Here is a 24180-nt window from a genome sequence, read left to right as displayed (position 1 = left end):
GGTTATTTACACATTATTCTTTGATTCTGTGTGGGGGGGTGTTTTAAATTTTATGCCTTGCTGTTCCAATATTTCATAAAGAATTTTTATCTCAACGCTACATGAATCTGTTCTATGACCTTATGTCAATAAAATAAATCTTTTTTTTCCAGTGCTTTTCCAAAATAATACAGTTTAACACCAGAAAAACATGATTAATGTATGTTTCCTGCCATGCCTATAATAGTGCACAGGAGATTATAACTGCGACAACTGTGAAAATGAAGGTAAGAGTTAAATTAATGGAAGTAAAGCTATATCAAAAACTAAGTTAGCAAGTATAAGTAAGATGATCTGTAAAGCCTGATATTTTTAAAGCCTCTGCCACAACACACCAAAGAGAAACTGCAGGGCTCGATCTCCCACTGCACCATGAGTCCAAACGCTCTGACAGATAACCAAACAAACAAATACATAAATAAACTCTTCAGGCTTCAGTGTCACTAAAGAAAAAAAAAGAACCAGTATTAGAGAGAAACTGGTTGTTTTTCTGCATAAGTATGTTTTTCAGATGAAGGAGAGTCAAGAAAAATCCGGCAGCAAGAAGAAAGTGAGTGCAAGATGAGAGGCGGGGGAAAAAAAGAACACTGATATGAGTAATTGTTGACATTTATGAGCAACTGAGGAAGTAAAGAAGTTCAAACTGTTAAAAGTGTCTGCTTTACATAGGCCATAATCATTCATGGCGAGAAACCACGCATGAAGTATCACAAGCCTGCACGAGGCATAGATCAGTGTCCAAAAAAGATGCAACTGCAAATGTTCAACCAGATTTACAAGATGAAACCAAAAGTGGTTGATTTCAAACTTAAGTATCAGATTTCACTAATTCAATAACTGGCGACAGCCTCAATTGATTTTGGCACATCTTACACGTTAAAAAAAAAACAAAAAACAACGTGTGGCTGGCAGTTAGCAATTAAGTAAATAATAACCCACGGAAGAATAGTGGGAAAGGAAAAAACAGATCAAGCTCCTCTTGCATAAGTATTATTAAGCAATTGTTTAATGGAGTCATCACTTTTGGCAGAATGGAGCATAGATTACACAAGGTCCTTGGCACCAACTAATTTAGCATTGGCTAAACACCAAATTTTTACTTAAACTGAAAACATCTTAGATGACGTAAAAACTGACTACAAACTTCACCCACTTCTCAAGCTTTCTACTTGTCGACGATGACCCAACAGGTACCCATTTAACAAACAGTGTCTCATTATCGTAGTGGATAGTCTTACCTCAAATCACGTGTCCTCTGCTCAACCAGCTCTGGAAATAATATCCGACTTCTGTGTGAAACCCGCTGGGCATTTTCAAGAACATGGTTTTGATAACTCAGAAGTCCTAAGCTAACATGCGCAAAATTCGGTATTTTCACATCGTGTCTCCACTGGCAGCTTTACAGAAATTGTCCTACTTTCATTTGAAACTGAAACTTGAAACATTTGACTTTTAGTATTTGTTGACCACTTGCGTCACGTTAGACTCATAAATTCCAGAAATGTGGGCCTCTTGCCCCCCCTTAGCCTCAGATGCACGTGACTGAGAGTGTTTGGTCTCGTGCTTGTTGTGCCAAAAAGCGATCGCCTGCCAAAACCTGATTTCCGGTATTTGCCAAAACTGATTGCTCGTATTTAAACTGCTATAAATAACTTCTATAATATGTCAAACATATGTCAAGTGTATCCCTCATGAATGACATCAACTCAGCTTGAGCTGTAAACAACATTCCTGTAACAAGGTAGAAGCCAATCAGTTTTTGGCAGTGACTTTTATTTATCCTTTATTTATCCAGTTAAAAAAATGTCGTTGACATTAAAAATGTATTTTTTAAGAGTAATCTGGACAACAGGACAGCAGAAATTGCAATAAATATAACAATAGTTCTGTAAACATATTCTAAGTGAACAAAAAGGACCAGATTGGTTATGGTAAGTACAATAACACAGAGTTATAAAGATACTTGAAAACCAGGTAATTTAATTTTTTTATATATAACCCCTTTGTAAACCCTTTTCACCGAAGTCTATTTACCAACATACGTAAAGATATTACACATAAAAAATACACGGAAACATTGGAAATCAGTTTTAGGCAGCGATCACTAGGCCGCTAAACTGCTGACACCGAATTTGGTAAAAAGATGGAAGAAAATGCTTTCAGGTTCTTTTTATACATGAGTAACATAAGTAAAAAGTTAGCATAAAAACGGAAGCACAATTTTATATACAATTCCATAGTTATTGGTGCCTAAATGGTGAAATCTACATCTGCGCAATGGTGCAACTGAGGTGTAGAAAAATAACACAGAACAAGTGACATCACAGTACATGGTTTAATAAAAAGATCACAGCTGTGTGTTTGGAATAACCATGCAGATTGAACAAAGTGAACTCTAATTTGTGAGTTCACCAAGGTCATTCTTTAAATTTCCTCCCAAAAAAACTTTACTTTTCCCCCCATAACTTTATATAGTAGTTTATCTACTGAACATGTATTGATGAAAATGCTTGGGGTGCTTCATCAATCTCTGGAGGAGCTATATGGATCTTCATAGTCAATGCAGAAAACTCAGTAGACCAGATCATGATGTGACAGAAATGTCAGGACTTATTATAAACTCTATGCAGCAAGTGCTTAATACGTCATTCAAAAAGAATTATTCCTCATTATGTAATTTATCGATACAGATATAATCTTTTTTTATTATTAAGCTCACATATAACATATATTTGGTATCATTTAGGAAGTAAGTGATGGACTATAATGATTAAAATGTGAGCTCATTGTTTGTGAGTGTTTATAGAGATTTTATAAATATTGAAAGAGGAGATTCACAAATATTTTTGTCAGGAATAACTGTGTGGGAACTTTTTCTTGGTGACTTCACTCATGGTACAGCATTCTTTCCATCAACACTAACTGTCGGTGAATTTATACTGCAGCATTTAAAAGAACAGTTAAGAGAACAGTTAAGAGTCACGTAACAATAAACATCTTAAACAGCAACACGTATTCCCAAGGCATGATGGGAGATAACTAGCCGCTCCCAACACACCACAATATGTACCAGGATTAATACAGTATGACTACTGCACTTACAAACTTACAGTCTGGTCCCACCTCACGTGGGTTATATTTGCATCTGGCAATAAATATTTGTATGTTCAGGTTTCAGACTGGGTTTTTTTTTTCTGTTCTTGGATGTCCGTGAGGTCACTGACTGCTAATACACTTAGCATGATCATGTCAAACATATAGCATTCTGGTTGTGATCATAGAAGTGCCAACCACTTCTGTTTGAGATTCAGCCAGTCAGGGGCTAGCCAAGGCTAAAAGCCAAGGCTATGGAGCTGGTAACACATTCTGAACATATCACATCTACGTGGAACATTTTTAAGGGCTCAAATGGTCTAAATAGCTCATTTTTTGTGGTTATGATTCATTCCATGGGCACCTTCATGAAAATCCAGAACAACCACCGTTATACCCAAAATATTGCTTATTTGAGACCAGAGCAGGTAGTTTGTACTGCCGGTGCCGGTATGTGAACTACTCCTTCATAAAAAAGTAAGAATAGAATTATTTGTTGGGCTTTTTAATAGATTTAGGTGGCAATGTAATTAATTTTTATCCATTTTCTTAACCACTTATGTGATTTAGGATCCCAGTACGGTAGGAGCTTATCTCATTTGTGATAGCTTGAGAGGTGGAATACACCTTGGGCAAGCTGCCAGTCCACCACAGGGCTATCACATAGAAACAGCCATTCACACCTATGTCCAGATTAACATCACCAATTACCTGACATGCAAACATGCAAACTCAACACAGAAAGGCCCCAGGCTCTGGCTGGCTGATTCAGCCCCTGGACTTTCTTGCTTTAGTTGACAGTGTACCACCATGCAGCCTGCTTGTTTATACCTGAATGTTAATGCCGATACAGAGGCTGTTCCTAATTTTATGCACCCCGTTCTACACCACTTCTTTCACAAGTTTTTTGGAGAATTTTCACAGATTTTAGTTTGAGCTCTGTGCAAGAGAGCTTGAAAACAAGCTGCCTGTCTCAGTGATTTAGGAGATTTGGGTTTGTGTTTGAAGCTGCTCTTCTGGAAGGATCAAGGCAGGGATTGGTTTGACATAAAACGCACAGCTGAGTCAGGAACCCTTTTAAACACACAGTGAGCTAAACAACTCTACTGCATACACACACAGCACAAAATAAACTACACTTGTGCTGTTGCTGAGTCAAACACTATTAAGATATTAGCAGGGCCATGTTTTGTAGAAAAAAGGCAAACTTGCATTTTTAATGTTGCAGCTGCAGTGCAAGTATCCAAGAAAAACTGAATATTTAACCTTGAAAATAATCTTGTTTGACTGTATTTTTGTATGTACTGTATGTATTTTGTCTGTCATACTGTGTCGAATCTGACCTCCCGCGCTATAGTCTTTCTATCACAGACAAAGCCATTTTCCATTTTTCAAAAATATTTTATTTGATATTGATCCAGGTACAAGGAAATAAAAGAACATGGATTTATCTTACAGGACGTGGGAATGAAGCTGTAAAAGTTTATTTTCTTGATCCACTCTCTTCTTGGACATGCAAGTGAATACAGAAGGTGGTTTACAGGGGAAAAAAAGGAGAATGTACTGTACTGTAGAAATGGCATTGGATCAGGGTGTCGACCTCACCCTTTACTGTACAGAAAGACTTCACCCAACACCTTTCTCTTTTTGTCATTTTTAATCCTCTTTTATAGCAAAAAAGGCAACACACAGATAGGCTACAAAGAACCAACAATATTGAGAAAATGAACAAAGGAGAGGAAAAGCACTTTTATCCTTTGTCCTCCTGACAAGCAAATTGTGAGCATTTTTACTCCTTGTGTTGAAAGGATTGTAAGTTTCTTCAGTTTTGACATGAGAAGAGCAGTGCAGTGAACATGCAAGACGAAGAGTGACGACTACTGACCCGGCACTTCACCATGCTGTGAGCACAGTGTGCCTTTCATCTCAATATGGCCTCGCTGCTCGGCTCTGACACCAAACTTTACAAGGAACAAAAAAAAACACATTTTATATCTCACAAATCTTTATGCATATTTCACAATATACTTTTATTATCATTTTAATAAATACAAAACGACACTGTGATTTAAAAGAAAACAATGAGTATTAAAGAGACACTAAAACGCATTAGACAATCTTAATTTGGTATGTTCTTTTACTGACATCTTAAGGTGGATGAACCAGCACATTATACTCAAAGTCCACAGCAGAAAAGAAAAGAGGGGACGACAGAATCAGACATGAGAGGGATAAACTGTCAATGGAAATGGAATGGCATAATCAAGTGGAGATGCGTATGGATATATACACATATATACACATACATAAACACCACCAGAATGTAAAATAACCTGAGATACTCTTTGCACCTCATTTCCAGAACACTGGCCACTGGGTGGATGGTAAAAAAAACAAAATGACATGGCATGACGACAACAGTACAACAGCATCTGATGGCCTTTAGTTTCCCACCCCCCCTTTATCAACATTAGCAGTACAAAAAAAGACAAAACAAACAGTCATTAAACCACAAAAATCCTGAACATTAATATTGAAAACATTGTTTTAAGCAGCGTTTTGGAGTCCATAAAAGGCATACAAAGAAACAAGCTTCTCATTAAAAAAAGGACAACCAAAAAAGAAAAAAAAAGTCATTGAAAAAGACAACAATTGAGAATCAGAGGCTGAGAAGTTGAAAGCGGCAAAACATAAGTGTGTGTGTGTTGTGGCAGTCGGGCAGACAGAAAGTGTTCTGCTCCACACTCGGGTTGCACACATGGAGGCAGTGAGACCTACTAGTTAATATACAAGGCCTTTCTCCATTTTCGCTCCACTCACAGCTACGTTGTAAAACATACGCACTCATTTTTATCCCTTAACATCACTGACACAAGACTGTGCTGATCTTAGCATACTGGAGGCCAACCGCCGCTTCTGTAGATTTCATTAATGAACAGCACCCAGCTGAACCCAGCAGGTCGGTGTGTTGTTTTCCTGGATCATACTGTACCCAGTGACAACATCACAAACATCAAAGAGTAAGTGCTGTAAAAATCAAACAATTAAAAAAATATTAGTAACCAAAAGACAATAAAATGAAACAAACAAACAAAAACACAAAAGATGTAAACAATTGCTGTTGTTCCACTCATGATTTAGGAGTAACATTACAACTAATAACAATAAATGCTCCTTTGTTTGTGTTTCCTACCTATTAAGGCCATAGAAGAATCACAAATCTGCCTTTGTAAGTGCTCCGACCGGACTGCAGCATGCGGATAGATTTCAGCGACTCCTCCCTTTTAACCGTTTTATTCTAAGTGTGCTGTTTTACTGAATTATTTAGGTAGTAAAACCTAATAGAAATGAAAAAAAGAAAAAGAATTTGAAATGCTCGGAAACCCTTGTACTAGAATGGAGCCAATGCTTGGAGTTGCCCCCAAACATCGAAAACTAGATATTTCTATCATTTTAGGGGTTAAATAACCAACTACAGCAATACAGAATCCTTTCTGTACTTCTTTTGGCCTCGTATCTGTCCTTCAGACCCTCAGGAACCTTGTGTGTCTGCCACCCAATTTGTCTCAACTGTGGAAATGGGTGCCTTATTTGTTGCTGTCTGTGAGCAAAGCATTACTCTTTAATATCTCTCTGTACATTAGCATATATTTTTCTTCTCTCTACTTTACAGTACAGAAACTCCTCTTCACATATTCTTCCGGTTCTTCATGTCAGCAGGAGCTATGTTTTTTTGTGCTTATCACCAAAAATTGCAGTGCAAAAACAATAATTAATAATAACAATAATAATGATAATAATTAATGGTAGCTATCAACAAACAATGGATTATAAAACAATTATTTTATGGCACAACAGCCACTCATTTCACATATAATACAAATAACCAGATAAAACCCAACTGTTCCTGTATATGGAAATAAAAAGCTCAAACAGAATCAGGCTTGCATAGCAATGCAACAACAAGTTAAAGAATATATTTACAGGAAACAAAATCCCCTTTTCCTCAAGGGCAGTTACCAGAAAATTTGTTCTCTTATAGATGTTTTGATTTTTTTCTTTTTTAACTTGCCTTTTTCTAACAAAAAGAAAATTGGAGTAAGGTAGGAGGTGGAAAATATTTTCTTGAGGACAAAAAACATAGTAAGATGTACAGTATGTCTGTGTCTATACATCGCATTTACAGTTCTGTGACACTGTTTTTCTCCGTAGTTCTCATTGCTGCACTGCTTCCCTCTGAGAACACACAGGTAAGGACAAAGTTCACTACCCCGGCAAAGAGGGTGTCACTCTTCCAAAGAGAGAACAGGTTCTCTCCAGTTTAAACTGCAGGCAGATCACTCTGTGAGAAGAGGAATAAAAGAAAACATTAGGATTGGGAAAAAAAGAGAAAAAAATTGTTTTCTTTAAGTAAAGAACCTAATAAACATGTTGGGAGGCATTTTTGCCAGGAATTCAAAGGAAACAGCTGGACTGACTCTTTCCCAAGTTAAAACAATAACTGCCAGTATAATAAAATCTAAGTTGAATCCATCCACTTACACAAACACTGACAAGCTTTTGCAGGAAATATATACTGAAACAGCCAGACACACTTAACACAGGAAGTGTGCACAAGTAGGGTGGATAAACTGTTGTTTGGCAAGATGCAGTTATAGTAATTTTATGGTAAGCATTGCTGCACTACAAAACTTGCCCTTTTTTACTGCAGTATATGTGCCGTGCCATATACCATAAAACACTGCTGTCAAACATCAAAGTACTAAATTACTCACATAACTCTCCTGAGTACTGTCCTTGTCCATTGGTCCCCAGAAATTCAGCATGCTCTGTGGCGGTCCACTGCTGTGGTTGTCGTGGACCCTCAGTCTTGCGTGGCCCTGTTGAGCCCTTGGAGGAGCCTGTGCCAGAACTGTGGCCACCAGGGGAAGGGAACGATGGTTTACTATATGGCAAACACCCCTCTTCTAAAAACACACACATAGGAACCGAGAGGCATACTTTAAGTTTGAACTTTTATTATTGCAGTGTTACACATCTTGCATCTGATGCATGGAGACAAAGAACACTTTGCAACCACCACCCCACACTCTTGACATCTGCAGAGTGGCCGTGCCAACGAGCAATGCCAGGGCGTGCCATGGAGAGGACTCTCAGCTTCGCACATGGCCTTGCAGCCACCACCCTTACGATGAGGGTAAATACAATAACAGGGGGACTACTGGCTGCTGTGGCACCTCCTGCTGCAGGGCAACATAACATTGACCCTCAGTAGTCTCCATCATTGCGTGAAATCTCATCAAACTGCTCCCCACTGCTCTGCTAATGACTGTAATATAGCCTTCCCTGACCTCACTGGAGCCTACTGCAAATCAGTCAGTGCACTGAAACATGAGGGAATTCACCTACAGTGTTTTTCGTAAAAATGCTGATTGTGACACCTGTCTTTGTCTCACAGCCTCAGATTAACTGTCTGAGAAACTCCTGGCACAAAGAGTCCAAGGAGCGCAGCATGAAGAGCTCTAACGGTCACAAACAAACAGGCGTGTGCACACATAAGATTAATGAACACACACACAGATGGAGTGTAGAGAGCTGCTGTTTGTGTGAGAAGAGAAAGCTAAAGCGATTAGAGTGCATTTCAGTTGCTGGGGCCTCCTGCCTTACTTGGAGTGGAGCAGGCTGGTACTGGCAACAGTTACAGGGGCATTACGGTGGCTGAGGGAGGGCTGAGGGGGGGCATTCTGGAAACCAGAGCAAGTGGCAGACAGTGCAATCTGTTCATGGGAGCCCAGTCTCAAAGCAGCATGACTAACTTCAACACAATCACTTAGAGAAAAATCCCCAACCGCAAAGGCACAGCAGCAGCTAAACTCCTGTGTTATTGTTGTTTTCTGGCCATAATGAAAGGAATTATCTTTGTATTAAAATAAATAGTTCAGTCATTAACAAGAAATATTCCACTTCCCTTTTGACTTCACTTGCTTTGAAAATAATGTTATTTTTCTTGCTAATGAATGGTTTTATGTGAGTATAATTATTTTATAGATTTTGTTTTAGGTTGCAAAGTGCATTTTTTAACAAATAAAAAGGATGAATTGTTTATGTGAGCAAAATGTAATGTGCTTTCCTGAACAACAGCAGCAAGACAAACATTTCCAATTGGTTATTACATTAATTCATAAAAAAAACTTTAAGTCCTAACAACCACATGGAAAGCCTCACCTGACTTTCAGCCTAATGCTTTTGCAATTGTTGTAACCCATTAGCGCACACATTGTTGCATACTATGCTTTAAAGTGAAATTTTATCTCTGTGTTAGCCTTAATGCATTAATGCCAGTTCCCGTTTTATGGCTAAATATTTTCATCTGCACCTGTTTTGTGGCCCCTGCGGCCATCATCAGCTCGGTCTGCAGAGCCCAGCCTGTCTTGAACCTGGCGATGATGTTCCAAAGAAGTGCGCGTCTGTCTGTCAATAGAGCTCTTCATGTCTTCTGGCCCACACAGGGATCCTGAAATAGGCGGGCGCTCTAAGGAAGAAGCCTTCCTATCTGTTGGGGGCGCCATGCTGTTTATACTGCGGCCCCCCTGGATACGGCCCTGCCCCTGACAGGGAGGAGGCTCAGGTGGAGGAGGTAGGTCTGTGCCAAGAGAAAACCACACTAAATCAACTGAATACATGAGTTATGTATATATTACCATAACCCCTTTTTTTAAATTTTCAAAATGTGTTTTTGGTTGCTTCCTCCCTCACCGTCTGCACCAGCATCTCTCCGATGGGGTGTTGTGCCCTGACTTCTGGGTTTGCGAGTTGGCCTAGTGGCCCTCTGGTGGCCCAAGCTGTGTGTGCCGACTGTGCTGCCATCTGTTGAAAATGGACTGCTGGGCCGAGGCCTATGGGACAAGCCTTTACCTGCAGGAGGGATAAAGGACCACAGGCCAGATGGTTAGTAAAGATATTACGGAGCCAACAGTGAAGTCAAAACAGTCATCAGGAAAAGGAAAAGTTATCAATCAAGATCCAGCAAGCCTAATAGGGGAAAAAGGTAAATGTTTTCATTAGAAGGGAGAGCATTTGGTTGAAGTCCTTAAAAGGTTTTAAGCATAGCATATCACCCAGATATTACACAATGCACCAAAGAAAGCAGAGACAGATCAGAGCTAAGTCACATTTAAGGATCAGGAGATACCCGCAATGTAGCCATATAGAGCAGGTACCATGCACAACCTGGGCACAGCATCCAAAAGCAACAGAAAAGAAAATAACAAGGCAGCATTATGGGGAAAACATCAGCCAATGGATGACAGGAGGAACAATTAGAACAGAGATGAAAAGATAATTTGTCAGTGGCAGACGGTCCAGCCCAGCAATGGATATCTGGTCCCACACACCAACCTCTCTTGCTGAGGCTAGTGCCCTCAAGGCGATAGCCTGCCTTGTCTGCAGCAGCCACCAGGGCCTGGGCAAAACTGCAGTGGGTAAAAATCGAGCCATCAGATGAACTGCCCAGACTGGACCTATGGCTGGAGAAATTACGGTCATCTTCTGAGGCCGAGCCCCACCCATTCACCATGGACCCTGTAGAACACCAAAGGTTTCAGCATAGATGTTTGTGTGTGTTTATGTGAGTATGTGTGTAAATGGATAGTTATTTATCTGAAACACTCACGCTGAAATCCCAAGCTCATACAGATTCAACAGCTATAGCCTCTATGGATATATGAGCTCACATTCTGAACATCTGTGCTTTGATTAGACATTTAGATGAATAAACTTATTGAGTGGTCTTAAAAAAAAGAAGCAATATGAATATTGTACACTTAAATGAATTAAATTTGCTGTGGGGCATTTCTGTTCTTGCAGGTGAGCGCTTTGTATAGTCATTCTGTTCTGGCATGCCCTCTTTCATCTATTATAAACACACACATTGCATACACACACACAAAAGTGCACATTTACACACACCAGAATATACACAGTGGAACAGCAGGACTGTCATCAACTTATTTTGCACGTCTTTTGATAAAGAACAATGAGCGCACCTGTGCAGAGCAGAGTTAGCTACACGACTGCCTCAGGTGACATCTCACAAAACATCGTATTGAATCAAACACCTGGAGGTATGCGCACAGTTTTTTTTTTAGTCCCATTTAAAAATGCACAACCATCGCTGTCTAAAAATGTGCAGTAGTTTTAAGAAAACTACAGGTTTTAACTTCTATGTGCACAGCACTTTAATGATTTAAAATTCTATGAGCATTAATCAATATACTGCTCAATAAGCTACAACAACACAAGCGAGTATTTTTACAGGATCAAAGGGGCACAAATAAATAAAATGTGTATATATTGTCAGGCTTTTGGATTATATGCTACTATATTTCTTTATGCCTTCATTTTTCTTCCTTCGCATAAAAAGCTAGGCCAGCACTTTAAATATAAAAGCATCACTCTGCCAATAAAAATATGCCATTTTGGCAAGCAAAAACACAGAGAACAGTCGGCTAATGTGACAGCTTTCAGTGGGACTGGTTTGGCAGTCTTTGCTAAAGTGGCATAAACCCAAGCACTCAGCTCACACACACTATCCTTCCCTCACACAGAGCGATGTGATTGGACAAACTGGTGTAACACAGAATTGGGGAGATGTGAGGCTAAAGGTTGTTTAGAGAACGGTGGGGACAAAAGTTAGCAGCAGGATTCATTAAAAGGTCAGGATAATACAAAGGGTAGCAGATTCTTGGCCCAGGACTGCTGCATATTGCAGGCTGTGATTCAAATGAACACAACTAACACATGAGTGTGCTCTCTCAGATGGCACTTCCCTTTGCAACACAATAGAGCACATTAACAATTGGACATAAAACTTGTTAATATCACTGTGGTTTATTTTACCAGACACACTGGGAAATCCCCTTCAAAGGCTTCTCCAACTTCCCCATCTGTGAGTCTCTTTGTCTGTAACCAGATGTCTCAAAGAGACTGTAACTTAGTCACTGTTTGTGACTTTATGGAATTGCACTTTCAACAGAAGAGATTGCAACATCTTTTCACTCCTATTGCAGGGAAATTCTCTCAGATTAATGGAAACTTCTATAAAATATAGGCTTGCATAAGGTAGAGTACCCCCTTACACATCCCATTTTCACAGAGCAAACTGAAATCGAAGGCAACTAGTTTGAGCCCTCCATCTTTCCTGGCCATTTTCTTTGAAATTCTTTTCTAAGAGTTTTTCACTAAGAAAGAAAGACAGCAATTCCACTGGGTCCAATCCTCCCACAAAGAATAGAGCAGATAATGAAGTATAGGCAGTGCCAGCCAAAGCACTGAAGCTTCCAAGTCCTTTCGGCTCAGCGAAGGAACACTGCCTCAGCAAATCACATCACAGAATGACTTTTCAGTTGCTCTAACTGCCACTTTCTACTGCAGAACCTCTGGAGCACTTCTATTCTCAGAAACAGCAATCCAATCAAACTGTGATCATTCTAACATAATTTGATAAAAATTCAATCTAGTTTTCTTTTTGCCCTAGAAATATAACTTTTTTTTGGCTCCAGACCAAGGTTTGCTCTACATATCTGCCATTTTATCACATCTTGAACAAGAGCAATGGGCCAAACTGTGTTCTCGAAAAAACGCTGGCCGACACCCTCCATGTTCCATGCACTGATAGAGCAAGACCAGTAAACGCTAGGCGGATGGAGGGCAGTAAAACCCAGGCTGCCTCCCTCCTGCCACTAAAACTGATTTACACTGACGGGAACCCTAATCTGCATGTCGTTAAGTAGGAAAATCATTCCCCCTGATGAGCAGGCGTCTACCTGCCACCAGGAGATCTGACCCCACACCTCGCAAACCTGGCAAGACTTTATGGGTGAGTAATCGCCCAGAACAGCCAAGCTTTCGAGTCATTGTACGCATAACAGCTTCACTGCCACCACATCTTAGCTGTGCATGACCTATATAGAGCCAAGTAATACCTACGTGTTCACCTCAACTCTGTAGCTTGTGCAAGCAATCGCTCTGCAATACCACCACAACAGGAGGAGTTACATTTATCAGCTAAAAATAAGTTGCCTTAACTCAGAGCATGGAATAACGCATTGGAAAACCTGTGCAGACAGTCCGCTGGTGAAAAATGCCCCTGAGGAGAGTGCAGGTTCTTTTCTTCTTTTTTTTTCTGGAACATCACTGAAAGGTTAGATTTACTGGCCTTTGGTGTAACATTATGAAAACAGACCTATTTCCATATTATTAAAACAATGACAAATCCATCAAGCGACGCTTGACAGCAATCTCACTCCTGCCCCTCCCCTGTTTGTGTAGCCTTAAAACGGTGGCTACAATAAATCTCAGCAGCGTCTCCCCTTTTCCCTCTCTTCCTCCTGCTCACCCCGGAGCTGGGGCTGTGTCTGTGTTGTCAAACGATGGGGTGAGAGGCAGACTTGGAGAGAGATAAAAAGAAATAGTGCTGTCTTCAGAGTAATACAGTGGAGGAGAGATGCAGCAGATTAGGGCCCCGTTGCCGCTTTATATTCCTCTAAATACATCAGCAGCAGCATGTGTCAGTGCTACCAAAACCACTGTTCCATCATCCCCTGGAAAACCACTCTTTAATGTTTCTACTGACAGGGTAGGCCAATATACAGCACTGTTTGTCTTCTTATTTTTGAGCTTTCTCTCTCAGATAGCCCAGCTCCTTCGATTTTTTGCTCTCTTCCTTATTCTTACCACCCATAAATGTCTCAATATAGCCTTTATTTTTCAGTGTTTACACACATAACCTGATGGATACACAGTATCACAGGTCAACACTAAACTAGAATTTTCTACCAAACCTATTCCCCATATGTCACTTTTATCATAAAAGTCCATTTTTGCACTTTTACCCCTTTACATTGCAGATGGATAGTCAGGCCTGGTCAGTATGATAGCAGCAATCCAGAACCCAGCTCCTCCACTGCAATGTCATGCCCTTCATATGTCCCCTCAACAGACGGCTGTAAAAGTTTTCAGTGAGTTGTAAAAATGGAAATGGTGCCTCTAGTCTGGAATGGAATATGCCGCACGTGAAATTTATTTCAAATCTCCTCGGGAAGATACGGTTGGCTCTGGCTCCGGAGCTGTGTGCAAGTTAAATCACAGTCACTCTCCCCTACCCTCTCCCTCCTCTTAATTTCCCTCTCACTATCCTGTTTAAAATTCATGGACTTTCTTATCTGTTTTCTTTTTTGAAAATGATAATTGTAATTCCCCAGAGCCTGCCAAAGGTGCTTAAAAAACTTGATTGAGGGCCAAAAATTAACACACCAAAGTCATGAAGAACGCGTTATGAACAACAATCCATTTGCCGTTAAACAAGATGTAACAACGATGGGAGTTGAATGCATTTTACCTGCTTATGGACATTTGAATAAAAAGAAACAAATCCCATTTACTTATGCATTAAAATAAATTATACTGCGGTTAACAACATTAGGTTAAAGCCCCGCCGGCTCCAGATACAAATCCAACAGCCTTACCTGTTAAAGAGCTGTCCAGGTTGTCCATGCTAGACCCTGGTGTGTGCTCAATTCCGCGGGGATGCCTGGCTCCATAGCCTTCATCCTCCTCCTCATCTTCCTCCTCCTCCTCCTCATCATCAGGCAGGTCAGTCTCCAGGTCGGAAACCATTGTGCTCGACACGTAGCCCACTGGAGGAGCTGGAGCCTGGGGAGGAAGAGAGCCTCCCTGCATGTGCCTGGTAAAAAAAAATTTAAATAAATAAATACTCCATATAATCTGATATTGGGGAATGTGGAGCGGTGATGACTATCGAACGTATAACATGTGGTTGCATGTGGAAATGTAGAGCTAATTACAGAGACCTGTATTATGTGGGCCGCTGAATAAATATGGACAATTTCACTAATTCCACAGTGCAGCTTGTATGCTAACACAATGACCTACTAATTGCTGCTGTGGATGGTATAAAGGGATGCTCTCCAGGCCTGTCGACACATGGCTGTCACCTCAGTGGCAGCCTGCTCTGCTGACAGTCACGTTTGTTAGAGGAGTGCAAAGTCTTTGACGCGGTTTGCAGTGGGAATTGGTTGTAATTACTGGCCCTCTGGTGTTGTCAGAGATGCTCTCTAACCAACAGAGTCATTACCGGGTAACATGACATCTCCTTCCTGACAGGGCTTCCCAGCTCTCCCACTACCACCCACTTCACTATTATGAATGAATGCCAGTCTCTCATTCTCTGCGCGTTGCTGACAGAATGAAGCATGGTCTTCATCTGACTTGCATGAGCACAACAATGGAATGCACCGTACAAGTGTAGGGGGAGTAAACAACCATGGGTACGAAATTGTGTCTCTTAGAGTGAGCAAAATACAGTAGTCGCCTAAGTGGTAGCATGGGCCCATTAAAATGGAATGATTAATGGGTTTATCTCCGTTGCACACACAGTTGACATGAGGAATACTGCAGGAACAGAATAAATCCTGGAAGCAATAAACAGGAACACAATGTACAGTAAGCACTGTAAAATAAAAACAATGCATGTACGACTACAACAGTATATCTGTCTAGATAAATAGATTGATAGGACTGCAGTATCTAATTTAAATATTTACAATGCTTTTTAATGCTGCTGTGTTTACCATGTTTGTTTTGCCATGTCCAGTTGGTACGCTCTGGTCAGCTCATCCAAATGGGCCTGGAGCATGGGCTGCATCTCATCTCGGGGAGAGGGGGTCAGGGTGGCTGTGGACTGCTGTCCAAAGGACACAGCAGCGGGGGATGAGGCGACCCCCCGGATAGGCGGGGTGGGAACCCTTTCTTCCTCTTCCTCCAGCTCATCCTCCATGCCCTGGTGGAGATATGTCTGCACAGGCATGGGCGGTCCCCAACCATCGCTCTCATACCTGAGGGAAAATGCATGTTTACCACACAAATGTAGTTAAGGTTACATATAGCCTGAGCAAGAGCTATAAGCTGTTATTTTTGTTACTGATTAATATCGACTTATTTTTACTATTTAGTATTTTCCCAATTATCAACCAATGAGTTTATCTGAAAATACCAGAAGCATTTGATGGACTTAAAAAATAAGGAGCTTGGAGGTTTAATCACCACAACCGAAAATGATAATCTACTAATTTAATTTAGCACAGCTTGCTGATTTTAAAGCTATGCATGTTTTATAGAAATCAAACTGGAAAGTATGGACAGACATAGTAATGGCATTACTGTAGATGTGTGATATTGTCAGTGTCTGCAAGTAAAAGACGATTGAGAAAAGTAGATAGCATAAAAAAATATATGTCAAAAGAAACTGATATGTGCTAACACAGTTTTGTGACCTTCTCCAACTTTCATTGGACAGCAATTTGTTATACAACAGTCCTGATTAGAATTACAGTTGGTGTCAAGCTTCAATTCCTCATAGCTGTGCTTATACATGCTGAAATAATACTAGCCATAAAGAAGGTGTTCATTATAGAAATTTGTCAGGGCACACTCCATAGGACATAACTGTTTTAATCTGCTGCCATTAAGAGCAGCCTCAGATTTACAGTGCATGAGACTCTTCATTTGCCAGATAGCCTATTAAAGCAGATGACTCTCCCAGATTGGAAATGGGAGTAAGAGGACATGGTGCCAACTGGACCAAAGAGAGACACTCTCACAATCACTTACACAAGTTACTGTTAGTTCACACTTAAAGTACAGTGTTGATTTACTGCATTTACCACACAAAATCCATTTCCATCCATGTTTACCAGGTAAACTATCACATTCACCCCCACAGCTAATGTAGAATCCCCAATTAACCTAACAACTATCTCTTTGGACCGTGGCTGGAAGCTTGATTCAAGAGGAAACTAACGCAAAAACAAGGCAACAGGCAACCTCTACAAAGAAAGGCTGTGAGGCAACAGTGCAAACCACTGCACCATTACATTAAATGAAAATTAAACAAAAAATATCAGATGTCTGGTACGGCATTAATCATTTATAAGAATCCAGCTTTTTATATCAACTTCAGCCTCAGTGTGTGTGGATAACATAAATCTATCTTTATAAAACAGGACTATTAGGAGGGGTTTTTTCCCCACTATGGAATTCATCAGCGAGATTAAGCCAAAGCTACCCGTATGTCTACAAACTCACAAAGACAGACATGTTTTATTTTCATTTATTTTATAGATAGAAAAACGGGTCAGCAGATAGTTTGATTGGCACCCATCTGTATGTGGGTTTTTGTGTAAGAGCCCTGTGCAAAAGAGCACGTGTGCTGCCTGTAGAGACTATACACACATTGATTCTTTGCTTCTCGTCAGATTTGCAGTACTAAGTCAATAAACTCAGTGAGGTACAGTCAGATGACATTAATGCAGAATGCAACCAGATTTAGTGTGTTGCTTATACAAGAAGTTGTTGGACATCATCTATATCGTTTTGCTTTCTGTGATCATTTCTTTTGTACTGCCATTTTTATTTTGTGTGTAGCTAGCTGCCCACAAAACACACAAAATATTACTTGGAACAGGTTTATTTTTCTCCCTCTTGCGCTTCCACATGAGCTCATGCTTCTTCTCTTCAATATCAGAATTGCCAGTTACAAAGCTTCTGTGTATGGCTTCTTAGCCTCCTAAATTTTTCCTAAAAGCCTTAACTTGGCTACAACAGATTTTCAATGACAGTGGACACAATATTTTTAAACAAATTCTTGACAGCATGACTTGTATTTGAGCTGACTTTCAAAAAATAATTTAAACGTTGTAATGTCTTAATTGTCTGGGTATAGACAGGATTAGTAGACTAAAATAGAATGACGTATTACATTTGGTTGCTCCAAAAAACAGGAGGCCCAGTGTGAAATGGGAGGTGATCCAGAAAACAACATAATTGGGTCAAATGGGCTGTAAAAGTTAATGAAAAATAATGACAAATACAAAAAAGGAGAGCAGTTTGAAAGATTTTGTATCTGATCGTTTGGTTAAAATAAAACTTGTGTCGCGCTTCATTTTCTACTGAAAACTGAGCTGTAAAGTGTGTATGTTGTTTCTATGCATTTAAATGGTTTTTCATTATCCATTCAAGATGGAATAATTTGTGTGTATTTTTTTATATTAGCAGACATACCCTCCCCCGTCGTGGTGATCATTGGGATAATGGTCCATCTCAGTACCAGGGAGAGGGTGAACAGGAGGAGGGGGCAGGGGAACGTTGGCCCAATTGGACCCATTGGCTTTAGTAGGTTTAGAGCCAGCCTTTGTTTTCTTCTTCTTTCCTCCCTTTCCACCTAGAAAAGATGAGACACAGTATGAAACTGTATGAAAACGACACTGTATACAATAACCAATTAAAAACGAATAAACAACTGGGAGAGCATTTGCCATCTGACAAATGTCTATTATAAATAAACTCAAATTATTCTAAACACACTACTTGGTTTACAAATCCATTTGGACTGTTTCAACACAGCCTTGCAAAGTCGTACACATTTTCAAACACAAGATTTCAATGCGCTCCTGCCTATCAGCGCTTCCATAGAAAACCTCAAGGTTGCCTGATGAAAAGCATGCTTTCATTGATTGATTGGCTGAAAAGCCTCAAATCTCCATAGAAACAGAAGAGAACTGCAGTAAACGAGGCTGAGGCAGACCTTTGTGCTCCACCCATCCCTCAGCGTCCCCTTTCACACCGGGCATTGGGTTCCACAATGAAATATCTCACTTCACAGCATCATCATAATGAATGGCTTGTGTAGTGTCGATGTGTCCCTAATGGAATTCACTGAGAGTCTATTACTACTTTCATTTCTTTTATTACACCGGAGAGCCGCTAACCCCATCTATTTCCACTCATATCCCTCCAACACCAGATTCTACCTGGTCCCATCCATCTTTATAAATCTGCCAGCCAGTTCAATACCAAGTTTTATATGATTTGGTCACTTTGGAAGAAACCTTTATTTGTTTTTTTTTTTTTTCTTTAAAAGATATTTGACTTCAAATCTTAAAAACAAAACCACCAAAAATATATCCTGGAAAAAGATTTCCTGTTTTTTTTATGGCTATTTGAATATTTTTTTTAATCTAGTTTCTATAATAATTTTTTATTTATATGTAATGTATCTTATATCTACCACTTCATTAGGGGCAATTCAACAGCTCTGCCATGAATCCTACTTTTTCAGGTTTTGCAGACACCTTTTAAGAAACATGATAATTCCACGTGTATGATATTGAGATTATAGCAGATACTAAACTGCATTATACTGTGGTTAAAGGTCTTCTGCACATTTACCCCATCATGCATATTAAATTTGCTTCAATTTTTAAATAAATGAAAATAAAAATATACTTAATAGTCACAGTAAATATGTTTTTTATAACATTATTGGTGGTTAGTATTACTTTGTATTATTCTGAGAAAAGAACATTTTAATGTCTTTTCATCTGAAGGTTCACCATGCATATGTCTGAGTTTTACAACCCTGTAGCACACAACCAATATGTGGGAATTAATATTAGTATTTGAATGTCAGATTGTGCATGGGCGAGGGGACTGGAATCTTCTGTGGATTATGTCAGGCTCTTCCTACAAGTAAACACCTTGCAATCCATAAAATAACCTCAGCCTGACATCACCACCAATACTGAAAGCTATTTTTGGGAATCTCTGCTAAACGCATTTGTTTTTGTCATCTGTTGGTTAGCCTTTGCTGCCAAAGGCCTGTAATCACTTTTTCCACTGGCCCAAAAAGCTGCCAGTATGGCATTTTATGCAATGTAACATCACGCACGCTAACGTAATGTAATGAAGTAACTTGGCTCAGACATGGTAAAAAAATATCTGTCATCAAAAGACATTTACAGAAGCAATAGAGTACATCTTGACCATCTCTTTTTATGAATACCAGACAGCATGAAAATCAGAAACAGTGGGCAGTTTGTTTTTAATCCAAAAAGTATAGATTTTTCTGCTATTAAGACTTACCTGCAAGAATGACAAAAACACTTTAATGAAAGGTGAGCATGGTTAAAAACAAACAAACCCAAAACAAGTAATAATACTGGCACTAGAGAGAACAAATTAAAAATGAGAATATGGAAGAAGTGTCAGAATAAGATTAATAAAGAATGGAAGTAATAAAAGAAACAACTGTAAGCCCAAGGCAGGTGGCAGCACAGTGTAAGTATAGTCTGAAAGTAATTGGGTTTCCTAATCGTACCTCTGGGCAACGCTTGACTTTTACCAATAAATGGTGAGCTGACGTGATTGTTCAGTCATCCTTAGTCCCTCTACACAAGACCAGCCATCAATATTGTAAATGAGCCTCTTCCAGGGAAGGATGGTCTGGCGCTGGAATTGCAACAGCTCAACCCAAATATGAAAAATATAGAGAGAAGCTGTGGCTAGGAGCTATACAAGAATTACACAGCGCACTCATCTCCTCTGACAAAACTGGGCCTCTCTTCAAAGGGGAAGTGATACTAAATATAGATGGAGCTTTGGGTATTTATACCCAGGGTTTGGGCACTCCCATTCTATAACTGTAGGGCTGCATAGCCTTGAGCTTGCTTTGTTTTCATTGGGTGCCTTAGTGCTGAGAGGAAAAGCCACAGAGAGACTTGAGAAAGACTATACAGCCAAATACAACTCATGAGTGGGGAAAATATATAACTGAAAGTCTTGTATCATCATATTTAGTTTAGGTTAAAAAGAAATAAGGCAACATGTTACATAATGAATGGAGATGCAACAACAGAGAGTTCAGGAGCACAACAGGTAACGCACAACCATGAACTTCACATAATCACAGACTTTGCAGCTTCACAGGATGGGTGAGAGTGTAGGAAGAGAGCAAGGTGTCTTTGGGGTCTCTAACTACTACAGAAAACACCAGTTACCTCCTCTCCCCTACACTAAGAAAGGTTTTAATGAGCAGCTTCATGTCCCAGTGGAGATCCATGCTGTCATGAAAGCTGCTCTATTTCGGTTTCTTTTTATCCCGCTCTCTCCTCCTTCAGACCTGACATTCATTATTCCTTCCATGTCCTTAGAGAGAGAGCAAAGCACAGAAACTCCAGCAGCCCCCCTCCCCTCATATGTTGAGTTTACTTTGGTTGAAGTCTGAATCAAAGCTTAGCATGTGCTGGTTCAAAATATCATTAAGTTTCACCTCACAGAATATCTGTTATTGATCAATTCACTTTTAAAGCATCATTAATATCAGTAAGCATAATTATTTCACTGCACATTATATTGGGTATATACTAGACAATATTAAAAAAGAGACATCTATTTAAAAATAACTGAAAGATTCTTAATGAGGAGAATTCTTAAAACATTTTTGTTTTAAATAATCCACATATAGTTACACCTCTGCCGTCTTTTTGACTTAATTCTTAATGATTTAATTATTTGTATTTACTTTCAAGTCATCGGATAGAAGTAGAAATGATTTGGATATCTGTCTGCTATTGTCTTCAGACTTAACCTCTGCTCTTTCAGGACTTCTGGTCTAGCCAGTGGATATCTTAGCCAAGTCTTCCTGTTCAAACTGCTGGCCATCGTTTACTAATTTAGATACCATTAAAAAGCTGATAAAGAAAAAACACGGTTTACATAGGAGCTGATGGTTTAAAATTATGTTTTGGGGAATGCACTCTTTTTCTTTTTTGTACTTCCTTCTCAAATGAGGACATATTGGTCACAGAATACAAACAGACTTCAAGTGGAAACCAGAAAGCTTCTTGCCCCTTGCCCACAGACTCTGCGCATTAATATGCAAATATTTGCTGAGATTAGGTAAACAGATTATCTAAATCTGTCTACCGTAACTGTAAACATATGCCAGGAGACAATAGCTTGCCTAGAGTAAAGAAAGCTCTGAATATATGAGAAAATCTGTCTATTAGCATATGGAAAGTTAATTATTTGACACAATATTTTCCATTTCTTTAATAGGTTGAAAAACTGAAAAAGAACAACAGGTTGTGGTTTAATGAGTGACTAATTGCTGTGTGGATTTTATTACTTTGCATCAATCTTCTCATCTACGTCTAGATATATTTCCCGAAATGATTGCAAAATGTTGCTTTAAAGCATATTTGCACAATCTGTTTGTTTAGTGTAAGCAGAAATTTATGCGTTTAATTACTTCTTTTCATCTTATTAAATTATACTACTATGTGGCAAGCCCAAACAGGGACATAAGTCACCTGTGGTTCTATAGGAGGAATTTGCCTGTAAGGCATGACCATTTCACATCCTTCTCTTCAACCCACAGTGTGCCTCAGCATTGAATTAGAGACCAGTTAAAGCAGTGGCTTGAAACTAGATAAAAGAGGAGAGTGGAAGGGAGACAGTCAGAGGGATGCCCTGGTGTCCTATAAATGACATTGTAATTCTCTGAACATGGGTTTTAGTGTAGTTGGCCACCATTAGAGGAAGAGGGAAAAAGGGAGGTATTTTTGCCACTTTACCCAGCCAAGCATCTCTAATGGTGTCTGTGTGTGTATATAGTCCACTCTGTCTGAAAGACTCCCTCTGCCCCTACTCCCGTCTGCTCACTCACACAGTGAGAGACAAAGCCTTCCCAAAGACCAGCAGTAATGGCATGAACCCAGCCTTAGCAATTGCAGCCATAATTTGTCAGTTGATTATATTGCTGTTCTTTCTTTTGACTTAAGTTTCCTATTTCATTATGCTTTGAAAGACTTTTCAACTCACATCCATCTTTACATTCAGCAGTAGTTGCGCTCAGAACCCCACATAACAAAAATAACACCATACCATTCATATGTGATCAATTAGAAGCAGGGAGAGCTGTGTGAGCCAAGTATCACTGGTGATGGTGAGGGAATTGTGTTATTAAGAATGTTTTGGATATAAAGTTTGTACATGCAAATAACAAATAAATAAAGCAATTAAGACATCAGTCGATCATAAAGTTGGCTGGGGAGCAGCGTGTCCCAGTCTGCTTAATTCTCTGCTGCGTAAACCAACCTGAGAGACTGCCGCTTCGCTCTGAGCTGTTGTGAGAGCTGGTGGTGCTGAAATCTTGTGATTGGTTGTGTGGTATTCTATTAGACAATCCTTCGGCCAATCGGTAGTCAGGAATGAATAGGAGGGCTACAGTGGGGGTTAAAGGGCAAAAATCACAGTGGCATCAGGTGATTGGCAGTTAGCACAAGCACATGCAAACATGCAGTTAGAGCATCAAGCAAGCAGGATAAAATCAGGACTCATATGTTCAAAAAGCTGAATTATTTAACACTATTTGATTCGTATGCAACAGACCAATCTGATTTGTTGTTGATTTGATAAACACCAAGCTAAGCTTTCACAATACTGATGAATGACTCAGTGGTAGAGATTTTTTTTCACTATTTGTCCTGCTTCAGAGAGGTATAATCACACATAATCATGTTTGAGCATACTTCTTGAAATAATTTCAGGGAGAATTACAAAACATTTTGAAAGAGTCACTGCAATGTGTAAAAACTATAATTAATCTATTTTAGACTGTTGGAAAATCACCAGATCATAAATACGTATTAGAATAAGGCCAAAGAACTCTCATTACGTTTAAACTATCAAACTCCATTCGGCCATGAAAAATCCTGCATCAAATCCAATTAATTTGGATTATTTTCTTAAATATTAGTCAAGCTAAAATGGATTGCCAATTACTTTGAAACTGAAGGAGCTGCGGTACCGTCAAGAAAACTCAGCGGGTAAATAGATGGATCGCTTAAGTGCAGTATTCCTTTGTGAGATGTTTATTCAGCCTTGGAGAAAAACCAAGATGATGTCTGCTGAGGTAGAAACCGCTCTTTTTAAGACAACCTCTTCCCACCACAGTGGCGCAACAAAGACCTCCACGACTTTTGAGGGAAAAGTTTCAATACCAACAGGCTGTCTTGTTACAACTGTAAACCTGTGGCTTGTAATCTGGCTTTCAGTTTAATGTCACTGGAACAATAGCTCTGGCTGACATATTATCATACTCTATAAAAAAAACCCCAACACAAACAAACA

General features: G+C 39.5%; 1 protein-coding gene and 1 long non-coding RNA gene across 13 annotated transcripts in view; both read right to left on the bottom strand.

The window, feature by feature from the left end:
- The window catches only part of LOC145420199 (uncharacterized), a 42057-nt gene extending 40640 nt beyond the window's left edge, over nucleotides 1-1417 (bottom strand). The window contains exon 1 of the long non-coding RNA XR_013901500.1: nucleotides 1278-1417. This is a non-coding gene — a long non-coding RNA (uncharacterized LOC145420199). The remainder of the gene's footprint in view (nucleotides 1-1277) is intronic.
- Nucleotides 1418-4512: 3095 nt separating this feature from the next.
- Nucleotides 4513-24180, bottom strand: part of robo2 (roundabout, axon guidance receptor, homolog 2 (Drosophila)) — a 291837-nt gene continuing 272169 nt past the window's right edge. For 7 of the 12 annotated variants that reach the window (XM_026191416.2, XM_026191418.2, XM_026191417.2 and 4 more), the window contains 9 exons: nucleotides 23146-23271; nucleotides 18271-18430; nucleotides 15783-16046; nucleotides 14658-14875; nucleotides 10531-10713; nucleotides 9889-10047; nucleotides 9509-9775; nucleotides 7908-8099; nucleotides 4513-7474 (listed from right to left, as the gene is read on the bottom strand). In XM_026191416.2, coding sequence (XP_026047201.2) covers nucleotides 7473-7474; nucleotides 7908-8099; nucleotides 9509-9775; nucleotides 9889-10047; nucleotides 10531-10713; nucleotides 14658-14875; nucleotides 15783-16046; nucleotides 18271-18430; nucleotides 23146-23271 — 1571 coding nt within the window. In that variant the 3' untranslated portion in view covers nucleotides 4513-7472. The remainder of the gene's footprint in view (nucleotides 7475-7907; nucleotides 8100-9508; nucleotides 9776-9888; nucleotides 10048-10530; nucleotides 10714-14657; nucleotides 14876-15782; nucleotides 16047-18270; nucleotides 18431-23145; nucleotides 23272-24180) is intronic. The other 5 variants (XM_026191427.2, XM_026191426.2, XM_026191419.2 and 2 more) reach the window with 4 other exon arrangements.

Source organism: Astatotilapia calliptera, chromosome 14 (assembly GCF_964374335.1).
Source record: "Astatotilapia calliptera chromosome 14, fAstCal68.1, whole genome shotgun sequence".
Classification (NCBI taxonomy): Eukaryota; Metazoa; Chordata; class Actinopteri; order Cichliformes; family Cichlidae; genus Astatotilapia; species Astatotilapia calliptera.
This window is presented reverse-complemented; position numbering and strand designations above follow the sequence as displayed.